The 15,146-nt window shown below is 34.7% G+C and overlaps 1 protein-coding gene across 3 annotated transcripts; it reads right to left on the bottom strand.

The window, feature by feature from the left end:
* Positions 1-1,520: 1,520 nt before the first annotated feature.
* On the bottom strand, positions 1,521-10,232 carry LOC106062084 (uncharacterized). Of its 3 annotated transcripts, none has more exons than XM_056031478.1 (3): positions 10,142-10,232; positions 5,378-5,490; positions 1,521-4,604 (listed from the first exon to the last, which is right to left on the bottom strand). In XM_056031478.1, the coding sequence occupies exons 2-3, from the start codon at positions 5,412-5,414 to the stop codon at positions 2,077-2,079; spliced, it is 2,565 nt and encodes an 854-aa protein (XP_055887453.1). In that variant the 5' UTR covers positions 5,415-5,490; positions 10,142-10,232; the 3' UTR covers positions 1,521-2,076. The 3 variants fall into 3 exon arrangements, with proteins under 3 accessions (XP_055887453.1, XP_055887454.1, XP_055887452.1); XM_056031479.1 differs by having other exon boundaries at positions 10,146-10,232; XM_056031477.1 differs by lacking the exon at positions 10,142-10,232 and adding an exon at positions 6,437-6,629.
* Positions 10,233-15,146: the final 4,914 nt, after the last annotated feature.

Below are 15,146 nucleotides of genomic sequence, written 5' to 3'. Positions count from 1 at the left end.
AAGAGATCATTCTGAGACAAGGAAAAAATGGATGAATCACACTAGCGGAGAAGTTTTGAAATACTTTCTACAAAAAGTTTTCACCCATATCGTTGGTGTATTTTTATAAAACAACAACAAAAATTAAAAAAAAACTACTTGCATAGTTAGTTTTAAAAATTAAAGGTTTTGCTTTCAGAAAATAAAATAGTAGCCGTTGCTCCAGAAATGTAAAAGATCTAAAATATTGTATTTTCAATATCTTTTCTAGTTTTTGCGATCTAAATGGGACGGACGGACAGACATACCACACACACAACCAATACAGGCTATTCTCCTTTCGGGGGCCGCTAAAAATTGATATGGTACATGGCAGGAATCGTATAAATAATTAGATTAAGATTAGATTAGATTAAAATTTATAGGCATTACAAAAAATAAACAGCGATCAAGGCGTCAACTTCGCGATCAAAGAAGTCCTTTTAATGAAAGAAATCCAAGTATTCCAAGAGGAAACCAGCACATAAAAATATGTCAGTGTAACATAAGCCATTTTTTATAGGCCATTTTTTAGCTATATTTAAATCCACATGCCTTCTTCATAAGTTTTGAAAAGTTTTCCTGACATAGTACAATATAAAATTTAAAACTACAAAACAAATGAAAGATAAAAAAAACCGGCTTCTATCTTCTGTATTTCACAGAGGCAGATTCAAACACAAACCCCATTAAAAGAATAAAATATCCAATTGAATAAATATTTAAAAAAAAAACCAATAACAACAGAAAACGAAGGAACCAAACCAATGTAAAAAAAAAATATGATAGATGTATTTTACTTGCTATTGTAAACCTACTTTGACCAAAATGATAAGTAATTTTCAAGAATCAATCTATTGTTTTAAGACTGATAGACAAGAAAACATAAAAAAATACTCGAAAAAAAAATAAATTATACGAAGTTTAGTTGTATCAACTAGTTTGGATCAGTCATGTGATTACTTTTGTAATACATGTAGACCAAGAACAATAATACATGTAGACCAAGAACAATAATACATGTAGACCAAGAACAATAATACATGTAGACCAAGAACAATAATACGTGTAGACCAAGAACAATAATACATGTAGACCAAGAACAATAATACATGTAGACCAAGAACAATAATACCTACATGTAGACCAAGAACAATAATACATGTAGACCAAGAGCAATAATACATGTAGACCAAGAACAATAATACATGTAGACCAAGAACAATAATACGTGTAGACCAAGAACAATAATACATGTAGACCAAGAACAATAATACATGTAGACCAAGAACAATAATACGTGTAGACCAAGAACAATAATACATGTAGACCAAGAACAATAATACATGTAGACCAAGAACAATAATACCTACATGTAGACCAAGAACAATAATACATGTAGACCAAGAACAATAATACATGTAGACCAAGAACAATAATACATGTCGACCAAGAACAATAATACGTGTAGACCAAGAACAATAATACATGTAGACCAAGAACAATAATACATGTAGACCAAGAACAATAATACGTGTAGACCAAGAACAATAATACATGTAGACCAAGAACAATAATACATGTAGACCAAGAACAATAATACATGTAGACCAAGAACAATAACACATGTAGACCAAGAACAATAAGTCTGTGCAATTAATAATATTTTTACAAAGTTTATATCAACTCACTCTGTCTGTCAGTCTGTCTGTCTGTGTGTCTGTCTGTCTAGCCAAAAATGTGTGCGAAATTTCAGCTTGATCCGAGATTGGATGTCGGAGAAATAACGTGTACAAACTTTTTACCAGACATACAGATTGAGTTGATATAAGTTTTGTAATAAAATGTAGAAATTGAGGTTGTTAACGAAATCTTGCAAATTGACACGCAAAACTATGTCTCCATTTAACATCTTTTAATTATCTAATACATAAATATCATTATATTAAATATCTACTGTACATGCCCATACTAAAATCTGAAACAGCTAGACCAGATACAAACAATCCAGATCTAAATCTATAGACACAATGCCATTTCTAACTGAAGTTGCAAGTCCTATGGTCCATATGTTCTCTTTAGAATGTCCCCAGCAAGATGTTTACATGAAGAGATGACATCTACAGGTGCATGACATTTGTCTACTGAAATATTTGGATTCAATATTTGTGGACAACAAAGTTTATAATCACTAGTTCGTAACTCAGAATTTATAGTAAGACCTCGGAAAAAATTTTCTTCAATATTCGCAATAGAAAGATTTTCTATGTATAAACTTTCTAGTGTAAAGTATTCCGGTATTCCCATATCTTTAAAACTAGAAATAAAAGTATTAATTAGTTTTAGAACTTTTAGATGCCTCAAGTTTTCGAAAACATTGAATTTTAATGATGACGTCTTTGTATAAGATAAATCAATAATTTCTAGCGTTGAAGGGAAAATAAAATTTTGATCTATTACTAAATTTGTGTTGTGGGAAATGTTCAACACTTTTAATTTATTGAAATTGTTAATGATGTTCATATTATCACTACTTATTAACTCATTGTAACTTAAATCTAATTTGATGAGATCTGAAAGATTCCAATATTGAAAAGCGTAGTCAAAATTTTGTATTTCACAATCCCTTGCATATAATTCAATTATTTGAAAGAGAGTAAACATGTCTTTAATAAAAAGGATTGGATACGCTACATTGGATACGTTATAAATGTTAATGGTAGTTTGATCAATGTATTCAATGATTTCTGTTCCACTCTTATTCACTACCCTTTTGTTCGAGATACACGTGAAATTTGTGGGGCAAGGGACATCACAAAAAAATGATTTTCTGTCCTCAAATATGTTTTGAAACGTTTGAACAAATTTGTCTGATATATGTATACAAAACTGTGTCAAAATGAAACTAATTTGAACAAAACCTAAAATATTATTTACCTGAATTTCATCTTCACCAAACGGGCAATCTCGATAATCATTTTTAATATATGTGCTATAAATACAGTAAGAATTGGGACATTTAATTAAACCTTCAGGACATATGAAATGTTCACAGTTCTGTAAGTGTGAGTTATCTTTACAATCAAATGAGGTACGCAATGAATTGGTTTTAATACATTTGTGAACAACTTTATTTGGTTCGAATTTACATCGAAACGTTGGAGCCTGATAGTTATAGCCCAAAGTCTTTGTTCCGCATTTATTATCATCAATGTTAAAAACCTTTTCTGAGATGAGTGACTTTATTTCATTTATTTTGTTATCGGAAATCAAATGATTGTCTACAGTAAAACTTCGCAAATTGTGTGTTTCAAGAGTTAAATTTGGTTGAACTATACTCTCTTTCTTACAGTCAGAAATATCAAAACGTTCTAAGATGTAATAGCTGTCACCATTCGGTAATAAAAACGAAATGAAGGTGTCATTAAATTGAAGATGTTTACGGTAATTTGAAACATTGTGCACATATTCAGATCTTTGTATGAGATTTCTAAAAGGAGGGGGGATTTCCAAGAAATAAAAAACATAATAAAGAAAAGAATCATCTATAACTTTAGAATTCTTTGACGCCGCATTGATAAACTTAAGAGCTTTCTTTGGACTGGATTGGATCGAATGACATTCACAGATGGTGAAAGAAGGCTCCTCTACTGTTGAACAATTATCGGCAAATAAATTTTCGATAAAACCTTCAGTATTGTTTTCAATAGCATCGATACTTCGAAGATTTGAAATATTTATAAAGAAACATTCTTTAGATGCCAAACCGTTAAAATTGTTAATAAAGACAAAAGGGTTTCCTGACTGCCAAAATATATTCTGATTGTCTTTTCTTATTCCGACGTGTAGGCGCATGTCGTAAAAGTCTTCTACAACAAAATTTTTTTTTAGATAACTAATCACATAAGCTATTTCTTGAGAGGACTCGAATGAAATCAAATAACTATTGGTCTGTTCTGCACAGTACTGTACACTTTCATCATGACTCATATTATAAACATTAGCTATATGGTAATAGGATGTTAGAAATTCTCCATAGGTATAGGTTGCTGGATGTATTATACAGTTTTTTTCACAAATTTTGGCAAATATTTTAACAATGTCTAAGTCGTGAAATGATTGATAAAGGTAAATGAAACTAATGTAATAATACATGTAAATATCATGTCTATTTGGTATTATAAAAAATCTGTCAACTTTCATATCTTTCTTTTGCAATTCAACTATTTTTTTGACATCATTTATATATGTATATTTGGATTCAGTGATAAATATTATTATCACTAAAGGTCTATTTCTAGATACAAACCAAATTTTAGATGCGTTAAATATATCATCAATAGGAAATAATTGACCACATTCAGAGTCTTTAATTTCTGTTAAATTGTTAGTTTCAAACACGCCATCAGTAGAAAACGAAATATATGAGTAAATACTTTGGAACTGGTTACTGTCTTTAGATAGATAATTTGTTGATGTATGAATAAAGTCTATCTGTTCTTGTACTTCACTTCGACAATCAATTATGAACAAAATATCTTGACTTCTTGATTGGCAATCTTTTAGTGGAAATGAATAGAAACTACCTGAAAGAAAAATTAACATAAGATATCTTAGCATGAAACTTTTTTAAGAAAGAAGGAAAAACACTTCAGTATAGTTTCTTGAAAGTTGAATTAACTCTCCCTCTACAAAGTTTTAAAATATTTTAAAATAGACAACTTTTAATAGTGATATTATTAATACCTTATTTTACTCTTAACATATACACGAGAAAAGTTAATTATAAAAACATATAACGGAGTAACATTTAAGATAACAAAAGTATATGTCTTGTAAGTAAAAAATGCTGAATTTACATGTAGTCTTTATCAAGGTAAATTATAAGAAGTGCAGTACGGGCAGGATTTTTTTTTCAGGTGGAGGGTTTGGGCGGGGCTTTTTTATATGTGTGTGTGTGTGTGTGTATGTGTGTGTACATAATTTTAATCTTTATTACATTCTGACCCTTCATTCTTTCGGAAGACATTTATTGTAACCTAGTAAAGGTTCTTCTTACTGGAGTTTGTGGAAAATTGTAGACACCTCGCTCTTGCCAGGAAGAGGGTCTGGATGAGAGCTGTGATTGGGGACGAAGCCCCGCCGCTAAGCATTATTTTCGGTAGTCCTTTTTAATATATGTGCTATAAATACAGTAAGAATTCGGACATTTAATTAAATCTTCAGGACATATGCCCTTTAACTTGCCTTCTAAACAAGGGAAATTGAACTAAAATTCAACTTTAATTTGTTAGGCGAATAAAGAAAGAAATGTTTGTTGTCTAATTTGAAAAAAAAAAAATTAAGCAAATTAACTTACATAAACACACACAGATAAGAAAAATGATGCGAATCATTTCTTTGGTTGATATGACGCCAGCTGGACCAGGTTAATAGTGGAACTTGATTCTTTCAATCGGATCTTTAGTTATTCTTGGGGGTGACAACCAAGTTGAAAAAAATATAACTTGGCAAAAGCAGACACATTGAAAAAGATAATAAATAAAATCTCAAGATATATCTTGGAGCAGTGGCGTCACTAGGGGGAGGGTGTGTGAGGGGTGCGGTCCGCAGCAGTCGACACCATTTTGGGGGTGACAACCAAGTTGAAAAAAATTTAACTTGGCAAAAGCAGACACATGGGAAAAATATTGATAACATTTCTAGATATATGCCCAAATATGCCTTGACACATCTAGATGGTAGTTTAAGTGTTAGTGATACAGCAAAACGTTATACCATTTAAAGTATAACAAAAGAAACCTGTTCATGCAATGTTAAGTCTGTTTATAAAATTAATTAAGTATTATTGTAAAATGTGCAATAACAATTGAATAAATGTAATTAACATTGGGATTTTACATTTAAGTAAAAATAAAAAAAGTAGATTATCAGCTCACACTGTATGGGTAAGTTTCCATGCTGATCTTAGGCGATCACTTAACGCTACTATGCTTATTCCAGAAGAGTTAGAAGAGTCTTATCAAAGACGACGTGTTGCACTGTTTGCTTTCATTTGAAAAATAACGCCGAATTTCTTTCAACGATCAAAACATTGGTGAATTTGATGGGGGCCGCCTCTGAGTTTGTATGATAACACAAACTCTCTTTGTAATCTTGTTTATTAGATAGGGAACATTCTTCATGTTTGACATAGATCTAAATTCAATCTACTAGATCAGTAATACCCAAACTAAGACCCGCAAGTCGCCGGTCCTATCCGGCTAGTTTCATATAATATATTGTTTTGATAAAGAGAGACGAGTTATTGCATTGATAATTGCTCTAGTTTTTAAAGAGACGTTACTGGTTATGATACCGAGAGATCAATTTTTGATGGGTAATCTCCCTTTTAAATACTTTTGAGTTGTTTACTTACATGTTAAATGTAGCAATCGTTTGCTAATGAGCACGGATTACCTATTCCTTTCCTACACAGCACCAGATAGACTTCCGTTCATATCTGATAGAAATCTAGATCCAGTCTTTGAAAACGTATACTAGTGATTAATACTTTTCAATTGCTCTCAATGTAGTGTAGGTGAGTAGATGGGAGTCATACACTCGTTTGAGTTGAGTGTATTCCTTTACATCCAGATGCACTGGCGGATCCAGAACTTTGGAGTGGGGGGGGGCGATTTTTTTCCAAACCCGAACCCTAACGCCCAGTAAACCCTAACCCTATGCATAAACGTGCGTACAGCATATATATATATATATATATATATATATATATATATATATATATATATATATATATATATATATATATTCGATATATGAGAATAAAATAAGACTGTTTCTCAATCTTCGGCGAAAAAAACAGAAAAAAACAAGCTCTCTTGCAAGCTTGGGGGTCTGGGAGAGCGCTGTAAGCTTCTTCAGTGGGGTTCGTGGCGAAGCCCCGACGCCCAAAAGCGTTTTCTTGCATTTTTCTCTGCAGAAACGCTTTCTTCTGACATCTACAGCTCATTATTTATCAGTGGGGTTCGGGGCGAAGCCCCGACGCCATAAGCGATTTCTTGCACTTTTCACGGCTGAAACGCATTCTCCTGACATCTACAGCTCATTATTTGCCAGTGGGATTCGGGGCGAAGCCCCGACGCCGAAAGCATTTTCTTGCATTTTTCACGGCTGAAACGCATTCTCCTGACATCTACAGCTCATTACTTATTAGGGTGTTCGGGGCGAAGCCCCGACGCCAAAAGCGTTTTCTTGCATTTTTCACGGCTGAAACGCATTCTTCTGACATCTACAGCTCATTATTTATACGCCGAAAGCATTTTCTTGCATTTTTCACGGCTGAAACGCATTCTCCTGACATCTACAGCTCATTACTTATTAGTGGTGTTCGGGGCGAAGCCCCGACGCCAAAAGCGTTTTCTTGCATTTTTCACTGCAGAAACGCATTCTCCTGACATCTACAGCTTATTATTCATCAGTGAGGTTCGGGGCGAAGCCTCGACGCTAAACGCGTTTTTTGGCATTCTTCACTGCAGTAACGCATTCTCCTGACCTACAGCTCATTATTCATTCTATTATAAAGGACCTTTTGAATAATGACAAAAATATTCTAATATGAATTTATAGTCCCTTAATACATTGCAAATAAAACCGATTTGTTCTTTGAAAAGATTAGATACCCCACATATTTAGATTAAGGTTTTGAGGATAGCCGCAGAAAAAAAAAATCGATTAATAATATTCAATAAAATTCTAGCATAAATTGTGAGTTATAGTCCTAAATTTATTTAACTAGAAAAATATGAGATAGAGTAAATGTTGGAAAAAGTCGACTAGGAAAAGATTATCTGGCTTTTGAACTCATCTCAACCGTGACTGTTATAGTGAAAAATTTCGTTTGAAAAAGTCTTTCTTAAAATAGTTATGATAAATTCATGTCAAATTACACAAACTCTGTCTGGAAAGGGGAAGGGCGGTAAAATGAAAACGATTAATTCTCGCTCCTTTTTATAATTTCTGCTATTGATTGCATTTTGCATTAAAGAATAGGGGTTGGACGACTCGATATAAGAATTTACTTTATAGCATATATAAATTATATTAGTGACAGATTTTTTTTAATTTTGTAATTTCTTACTATAATACAAAAAGAAAAAGTATTGATTTGTTTGATGGGGGGAAGGTGATTGCATGTATCGCACTTCCACCTGTTTATATTATATAAATATTCGACTAATTTTGTTCACATACTATGATTTCTCCATAAAAGTAGGACCGCCCCCCCCCCCACTCAAAGGGTTTAGATGGGAAGGGCAGTGGAGGTATTCACTCTTCCCCTTCCAATCGGCCAACAGGTGAACGAAATTACATAAAGACCGGTTAAAATACCAATAACAAGTTTTAATCATATAGATATTTAATTGATTCTGTTAGCAAGCTGTGATTTATACAAATAAATAGGACCGCCCCCCCACTCGAAAGTTTATGGTGGGGGGGGGCGGATTGATGCCATCGCCCCCTCCCGACCCTACCAAATCGGCCAACAGGTGAACGAAATTATATAAAGACCGGTTAAAATACCAATAAGAAGTTTTAATCATATAGATATTTAATTGATTCTGTTAGCAAGCTGTGATTTATACAAATAAATAGGACCGCCCCCCCACTCGAAAGTTTATGGTGGGGGGTGGGGCGGATTGATGCCATCGCCCCCACCCGACCCTACCAAATCGGCCAAAATACTAGAAGGGGGGGGGCAAAATAATCTAAAAAATAGGTTGACATATAAATAATTAGTATATATTATTAACATAAGTAATAAATTCGCATACAAATTGTGCGAATTCTATACTATAATTCGTCCGCCCAGCCCCCTTCGGGGGGGGGGGGGGGTCGGCCGAGTGGGGGGGGGGGCGATCGCCCCTACCGCCCCCCCCCCCCTGGATCCGCCAGTGTCCAGATGTAGACACAAGCAACATCTTTACACATAGACAACAATCTTACACAGGCAACAGCTTAGTACACAAAAAGAAACAAACACCGCTGGTGTTGGTTTTCAAACAATAGACTAAAGAGGAAGCTGACAGAGTGTACATTGTACTAGACATGTGGCCTGATGCCTTTTAACAAGGCAAACATCCCTGCGACTTCAACAATAAGCGGTAAATTGTCCTGTGTGTGGGCTAAAGCCTTTCATGAAGTAGTTTTGCTATTAAGAAGCATTCATCCTATACTGATACCGTAATGAAGAATGGAATGGGTTGCCTGAATCAGCCATGAAAACCAACGAACTAGCAGAGTTTAAGTCACTGCTTAACATGCATGAATAGATTGACACATGAAATGCGTAGGACATAGTCCTCTTCTTTTTTTGAAGTAACGTCTGTAATGTATAAGAACATAGGAAGAGAACATATATATGTTGTATTGCATTGAGAAACAAAAAAAGAAATAAACATGATAAATTCATCTAAATATGTCACTGTCATTTACACAGTATATTAGGATATACATTATTAATTATACTTATAAGTATAAGTAATTTATTATAAACTAATCTGCTGTAAGCGCTGGAAATGCCTATACCATATCTCCACAGGACACATGCCCATGAGCTGTAGTCATTCCCCACAGAGACATTGATGTCACCATAAACTACTAATTTGCCCGTGTTGTCCACATGGTCCAGGACTCGCCTCAAATCTCCTTAACTTTTTCCTCCTCGGTTCTGCCAGCAGTGCGGGAGCATAAACGCTTATCACTGTAAGGAGTTTAGACCCATCCATTCCAATGGGCTGTCTAAGTGGCATCAATCGATCAGATTGACCAACAGGTATGTCCTGAATCTTCATGGCGATAGATTGGATAACTTCCTCGGTCCTCTCCCATACTGGTAGAAAGTGTATCCAGCTCCTCTTGACCTCCCAAACATACCTCACTAAGAACAACAATGTCCACACCCAGCCAATCCAGTTCCAATTCCACCAGGGCAGATTGGGTATTGTGCGGAGGTTCCAGCATGCAATTTTGAAAGGCAGCAGCTTTTTTTTTTTTGGTTCGGTGACTGTAGAAATGAATTATTATTGAAAATAGCATATTAAAACGAATAATATTGACATACATACAACAGCAGTAGATCATCACTGACATAAACAAACGCTGGCTCTGCAAGTATCAATGGCACTTCACTAGACGCCAGAATCCCATTTACAGCGAAGTCATTGATTCACCACTAACTCCTTGCAAGCTGCAGCTTATACTGTTCATTTATCTAGATCTACTATAATCTACACCAGGGGTGGGCAAATTACGGACAGCGGGCCACATGCGGCCCTCCAAAGTGTTTTATGCAGAAATCAGCTGTGCCCACATTATATACAAATAAAAATGCTAATATATTAAAAATAATTCTAAATATCTATAAATTATTGAAACTCTCTCGTTAAAAAAAAGTTTCAAGTAAACGAAGGACGAAGATTAGTTTTATTTATTACTTTAATCCATTCAGTCTAAGACATAATCTCAGGCCAGTATTTATTCAATGCTATAAAGAACTGTGTTGAGTATTGGATATGCTTGGAACCAGATGGCAAGTGTAAAAACTGATAGAGCTCGATCTTTGACTGGGAAAAACATTTTTTTCAAAGAATATCCCATATATAAACTCTAAACAAGAAAGTTTGCTCGAAGTTGCATGATATACCGACATATTTGAAACTCCAACATCTAAATGACCAAAGCTATGAGAGCTAGGGGGTCTTAACCGCAGGCAGTTTAGAAAAGTACTTTAAGATTTAGAAACAAAATATTCCGATCTATCCGCTGGCAAAGTAATGAGAAGAATATAATATCTCAAGGAAGAAATTTCTATGTTCCTTGAAGGACATTGACTGTGACATTGTTACTAATATTTCCATGAAGAGTGGAAGACAGATTTCATGTTTTTCATGGCAGCCATTGCAATAGGCTGCTTGCATATGAAATGTAAGTGCTTATTAAATCTTTTCAAACAAGGCTTTCCAATTTCTCCTGTGCAGGCCGTTAAGTGAAAACAGGTTTTGTCATTTTCCTTTGTTGAAAAGCGAAAATATTTCAAGTGAAATGGTAAAAAGACTTATAGCATTCCTTAATTACGTAATAAATAAAAGCACATTTTAAGACGTCAAAAAAACAACATCAGTTTTCAATACCATCAGCTCACAATTTAGTACAGAAGCTGCTTCAGCTCCATAGAACATAACGTCATGCAAATTATAGCCTGTAAGAGAAGTTCAAGTCAGTAGGCCTACTTCCGTGGTAGCTTAATCAGTGCCAGAAGCTGTATTTCCACACTTTAAAAAACTATGCTGCTAAGCTTTAACATTATTTGGGTATACAGACATAAGTTTTTATTTGTGTGAAAATAAACAAGTGTAATCACAGGTCGATGGTGACTGACTGTAACTTGACAGCAGTCACAAGTACAACAACTAGTAAGCTAGTTCCACAATTCCGGAACATTACGAACGAAAATAAACAGTTAAATACTTCACAGTTAGTACTGTGATATAAAAAGACAGCAGCAATTTTTTTTTAAATCGTAAAATTGGTTACATAAATCGCTAACTCTTGTTGTAATTCCTCATTTGGGAGTGTGAAAAAAGGAAAAGTGAATGTATACTACAGTATAAATATGAATTAAAAGACGTATACGGTTAGCTAGCGTATTTTTTCTAAGTTGTAAGTAAGTACGCACACGCACGCGCGCGCACACACACACACACACAAACACACACATATATATATATATATATATATGCGGCACTCCATTCCCCATATTTTTTTAATGCGACCCTCGATACAAAAAGGTTGCCCACCCCTGGTTTAAACCATTGTCATCATCTAACTACTATTCAAAACATCACTGACTAGCACCGCCTTCGACTATCACTGTAAATCATGGGCGTAGCCAGGATTTTTGTTCCTTGGCGGAAGTCTAATGGGTGTGGGTATTTTTTTTTCCTCTTACACACATATACATACATGGCAAATATATAATTTAATACAAGTCTTTCACTGTCACATTTCTTCGGATCATTTGTAGACTTTGCTGGTGTATCACAGACCACGAGTAGGCTTTCCCTTCGATATATCGATTACTGAACAGGCCAAATATGTTTGGAAATTCTACTACTTTTATTTATAGAGTTTTTTTTCTTTTGACCTTTCTGTGACACGCAAGTATTTAACTCTGTAAATTGAAGAATTGCACATTTAAAGATAAAATTAATGAAGGTAAGACAATATAATCCTAGTCAATGTCGTATTCGTCACTGTGTATGTTATTATAGGACCACTGACCTATATATAATGCTGCGGATAGTTATTTAGAATGTGGATTTTGAATATTTTTTTATTGATCATGTCCTATAAATTAGGCCAAAGTTTTAAACATTTCAAATATTTCTCTGTAGGAAAATATAGACGAGGTTTTGATTTCTTGCATAAACGTTTAGCAGATAAAAAAAATGCTAGCATTCCATTCAATGCAGGTAAAAAAAAGTAAAGTTCCTTTTTCACACCTTGTGGTCTATAGGGCAGATGATGTAGATGTCATCTGTTTCTGTGGCCTACGGTTAACCAGGGTGTCATGTGGCCAGCACAACGACCAACCGCCTTTACTTTCATCATCATAAGAGCTGGGTGGACTCAGAGGGGCCCAAAGATCCCGAAATTAAAAATCCCAGGTGAAGGTAGATTTACAAATTGATTTAGCCTTAAAGACAGTGCAAAATAAATATCAATTCATTGGTTTTACTAGAAGGTAGTAGATCTCTACAAGTATTTTCATTTTCTTCACAATTTATTGTCCAATGATATAATGAAATCCTTAAATCCTTTCTCTTATCTTATCTTATATATTACAGACGTTACTTTAAAAAAAAAGAAGATAATTACGTCCTACGCATTTCATGTGTTAATCTAGTCATGCATGTTAATCAATAACTTAATCTCTGCCATAGTAATTCAGAATTGTAATTATTAAACAGCTTTTTATTGATCATGTCCTATAAATCAGGCCAAAGTTGTATCATTTTCACAGCTTTCTTTATAGCTTATATTTAGCAAACGTTTCTCTGAAGAGGTTATTTGTTTGTTTTACATGTTTCGGATGTTCCTTCAGAGTTGAAGATAGTTTACCTCCTAGTCCAAACCTCCCGCAGGACGACGGGGGATGGGAGCGGGCAGGGTTTGAACCCTCGACCGTCGATAAATCCGAACGACAGTCCAGCGAACAAACCGCACGACCAGGCAGCCATTTGACTAGATCTACATTGAATCCACCTAACCATTAAGAGGAATTCAAGATTTATAAGTGCGATACGTTTTCCGGATTCAGTACAGTAGTAAGTAGTTGTAACTTCACGTGACGAGAGCGTCTATGTCCAGTAGAGATTTTCCCGAAAACTAATCAATGTAAAAAGTTGCCAACTAAATAAAAGTTACAAACGAAAGAGCTGAAACAATTCAGTGCGAAAATGAGTCGTATCAGTCGTATCGTCATAATGGAGCTTTTAAAAAGATCTAGCTTATCAACACTTGATTTCGTACGCCGGATACACCAAAAAACTTTCTATTTATAGTTTGTTTTTCCGCCATGTATGAAATAATCCTATTTATGAAATGTGAGGTCTTAAAGTTGTCAATAATTTGTTACATTGACCGACTCGGGGATTTAACAGCGTTCCTAAGAAAACATGTTTCTGTTGATTAAAGGCTTTTATAACACAATTAGCACTACACACCGGATACACTCGTTTATTTATTCACAGACTTTTTAAAAATTTTTATTATGGCTGAAACATCCCCCCCTTTTTTTTTTTAGCTTTCAATAATCGGGCCAGATTTTAAAGATCCCCAAAACATACTTTTTAGCACATGAATTATTGTATCTGTTACGATGAAATGAAACAAAGATTGTTGACAATGTTCTTCAGAACTGCATTCTCTGTCAAGAGACCCGAACAAGACACTGGCCCCTAAACACCCCCAACAGAAAACTATATGGAGAGCTCCCTGATTTGGAAACCACTGCGCAGTTCATCTCATATATTGGTCTAGTCATCTGAACGTTCCAACATAACAAGGATAATGAGGAAGAAAAATAAGAAGAAAGCTAGTCCATTTAGTCCTTTTTTTTGGGACATAGTGTAGGTCCCCCCCCCCTTTCGACCAGTAAGGGATGTGGGGAAGCGCTCCTGCGTTCTGAGCTTCAGACTCAGAGTCACCATTTTCTCGTGCAGTGACCTAGTTTAGTTTAGAGAGTATGATAGTTTTGTAAATAAATGTATTGTTTATTGAATTTATTCGAGACCAATCGTCATTGAATGGTCTCGATCTAGTGACGATAAAATGTAATGACGTAGTCAGACAGACGAATGACGTTGCAGAACAGGGGTACACGATTTAAGAAAATGGCTAGGGCTTGAAGCAAGATGTATATAGTGAAGGAATTGCTAGTTAAAACGACAGATAGATAGACAAGACGATCATTCCCATTTGTAAATAAACATCGAATGAATTCTTCACAGCTGTTATCAAGTTTATCATTGTTTCAAGTGTATTATTCTTGTGTCCGCCTGGATGTGTATCAAAGTCATCAAAGTCAGTAATTCTATGGGGTTATAAGTCAAAAGCAGTGAACAGTAACAATCAAGTACCCGGGACGCTGTTATCATGTAGAGTGCAAGTAAAATACAATGGTAAAGTAAAGAACGAAGTGACAGGCCGATATTGAAAAGTTTTCTTTAAAAATAAAAAAAAAAAAACAACAGCAACAACAAAACGACAAACTTATCTAATATGCATAATGCAATCATGCAATGGCGTAGAAAGGAAAATGTCGTTGATGACAGTCGCACCTATCATTTGGCTAGCTTTTGGCTGAGGAAAGTAAATATTAATTATTTGGTATTTATTGACTATTTACCCATCCGATGAAAATAAATGCCGAAAAAGACAACAACAACAAAAAAAAAAAAACAACAACGCTGCTAAAAATCGTTCTGTTGCAACTCAAACTTATCACCGACTTATCAATCTACACTTGTCAATAAGTTTAAAGATCCGTTTCTCAGGGATACCGT

The sequence above is a fragment of the Biomphalaria glabrata genome, chromosome 6 (genome assembly GCF_947242115.1).
Source record: "Biomphalaria glabrata chromosome 6, xgBioGlab47.1, whole genome shotgun sequence".
NCBI classification, from domain to species: Eukaryota; Metazoa; Mollusca; class Gastropoda; family Planorbidae; genus Biomphalaria; species Biomphalaria glabrata.
This window is presented reverse-complemented; position numbering and strand designations above follow the sequence as displayed.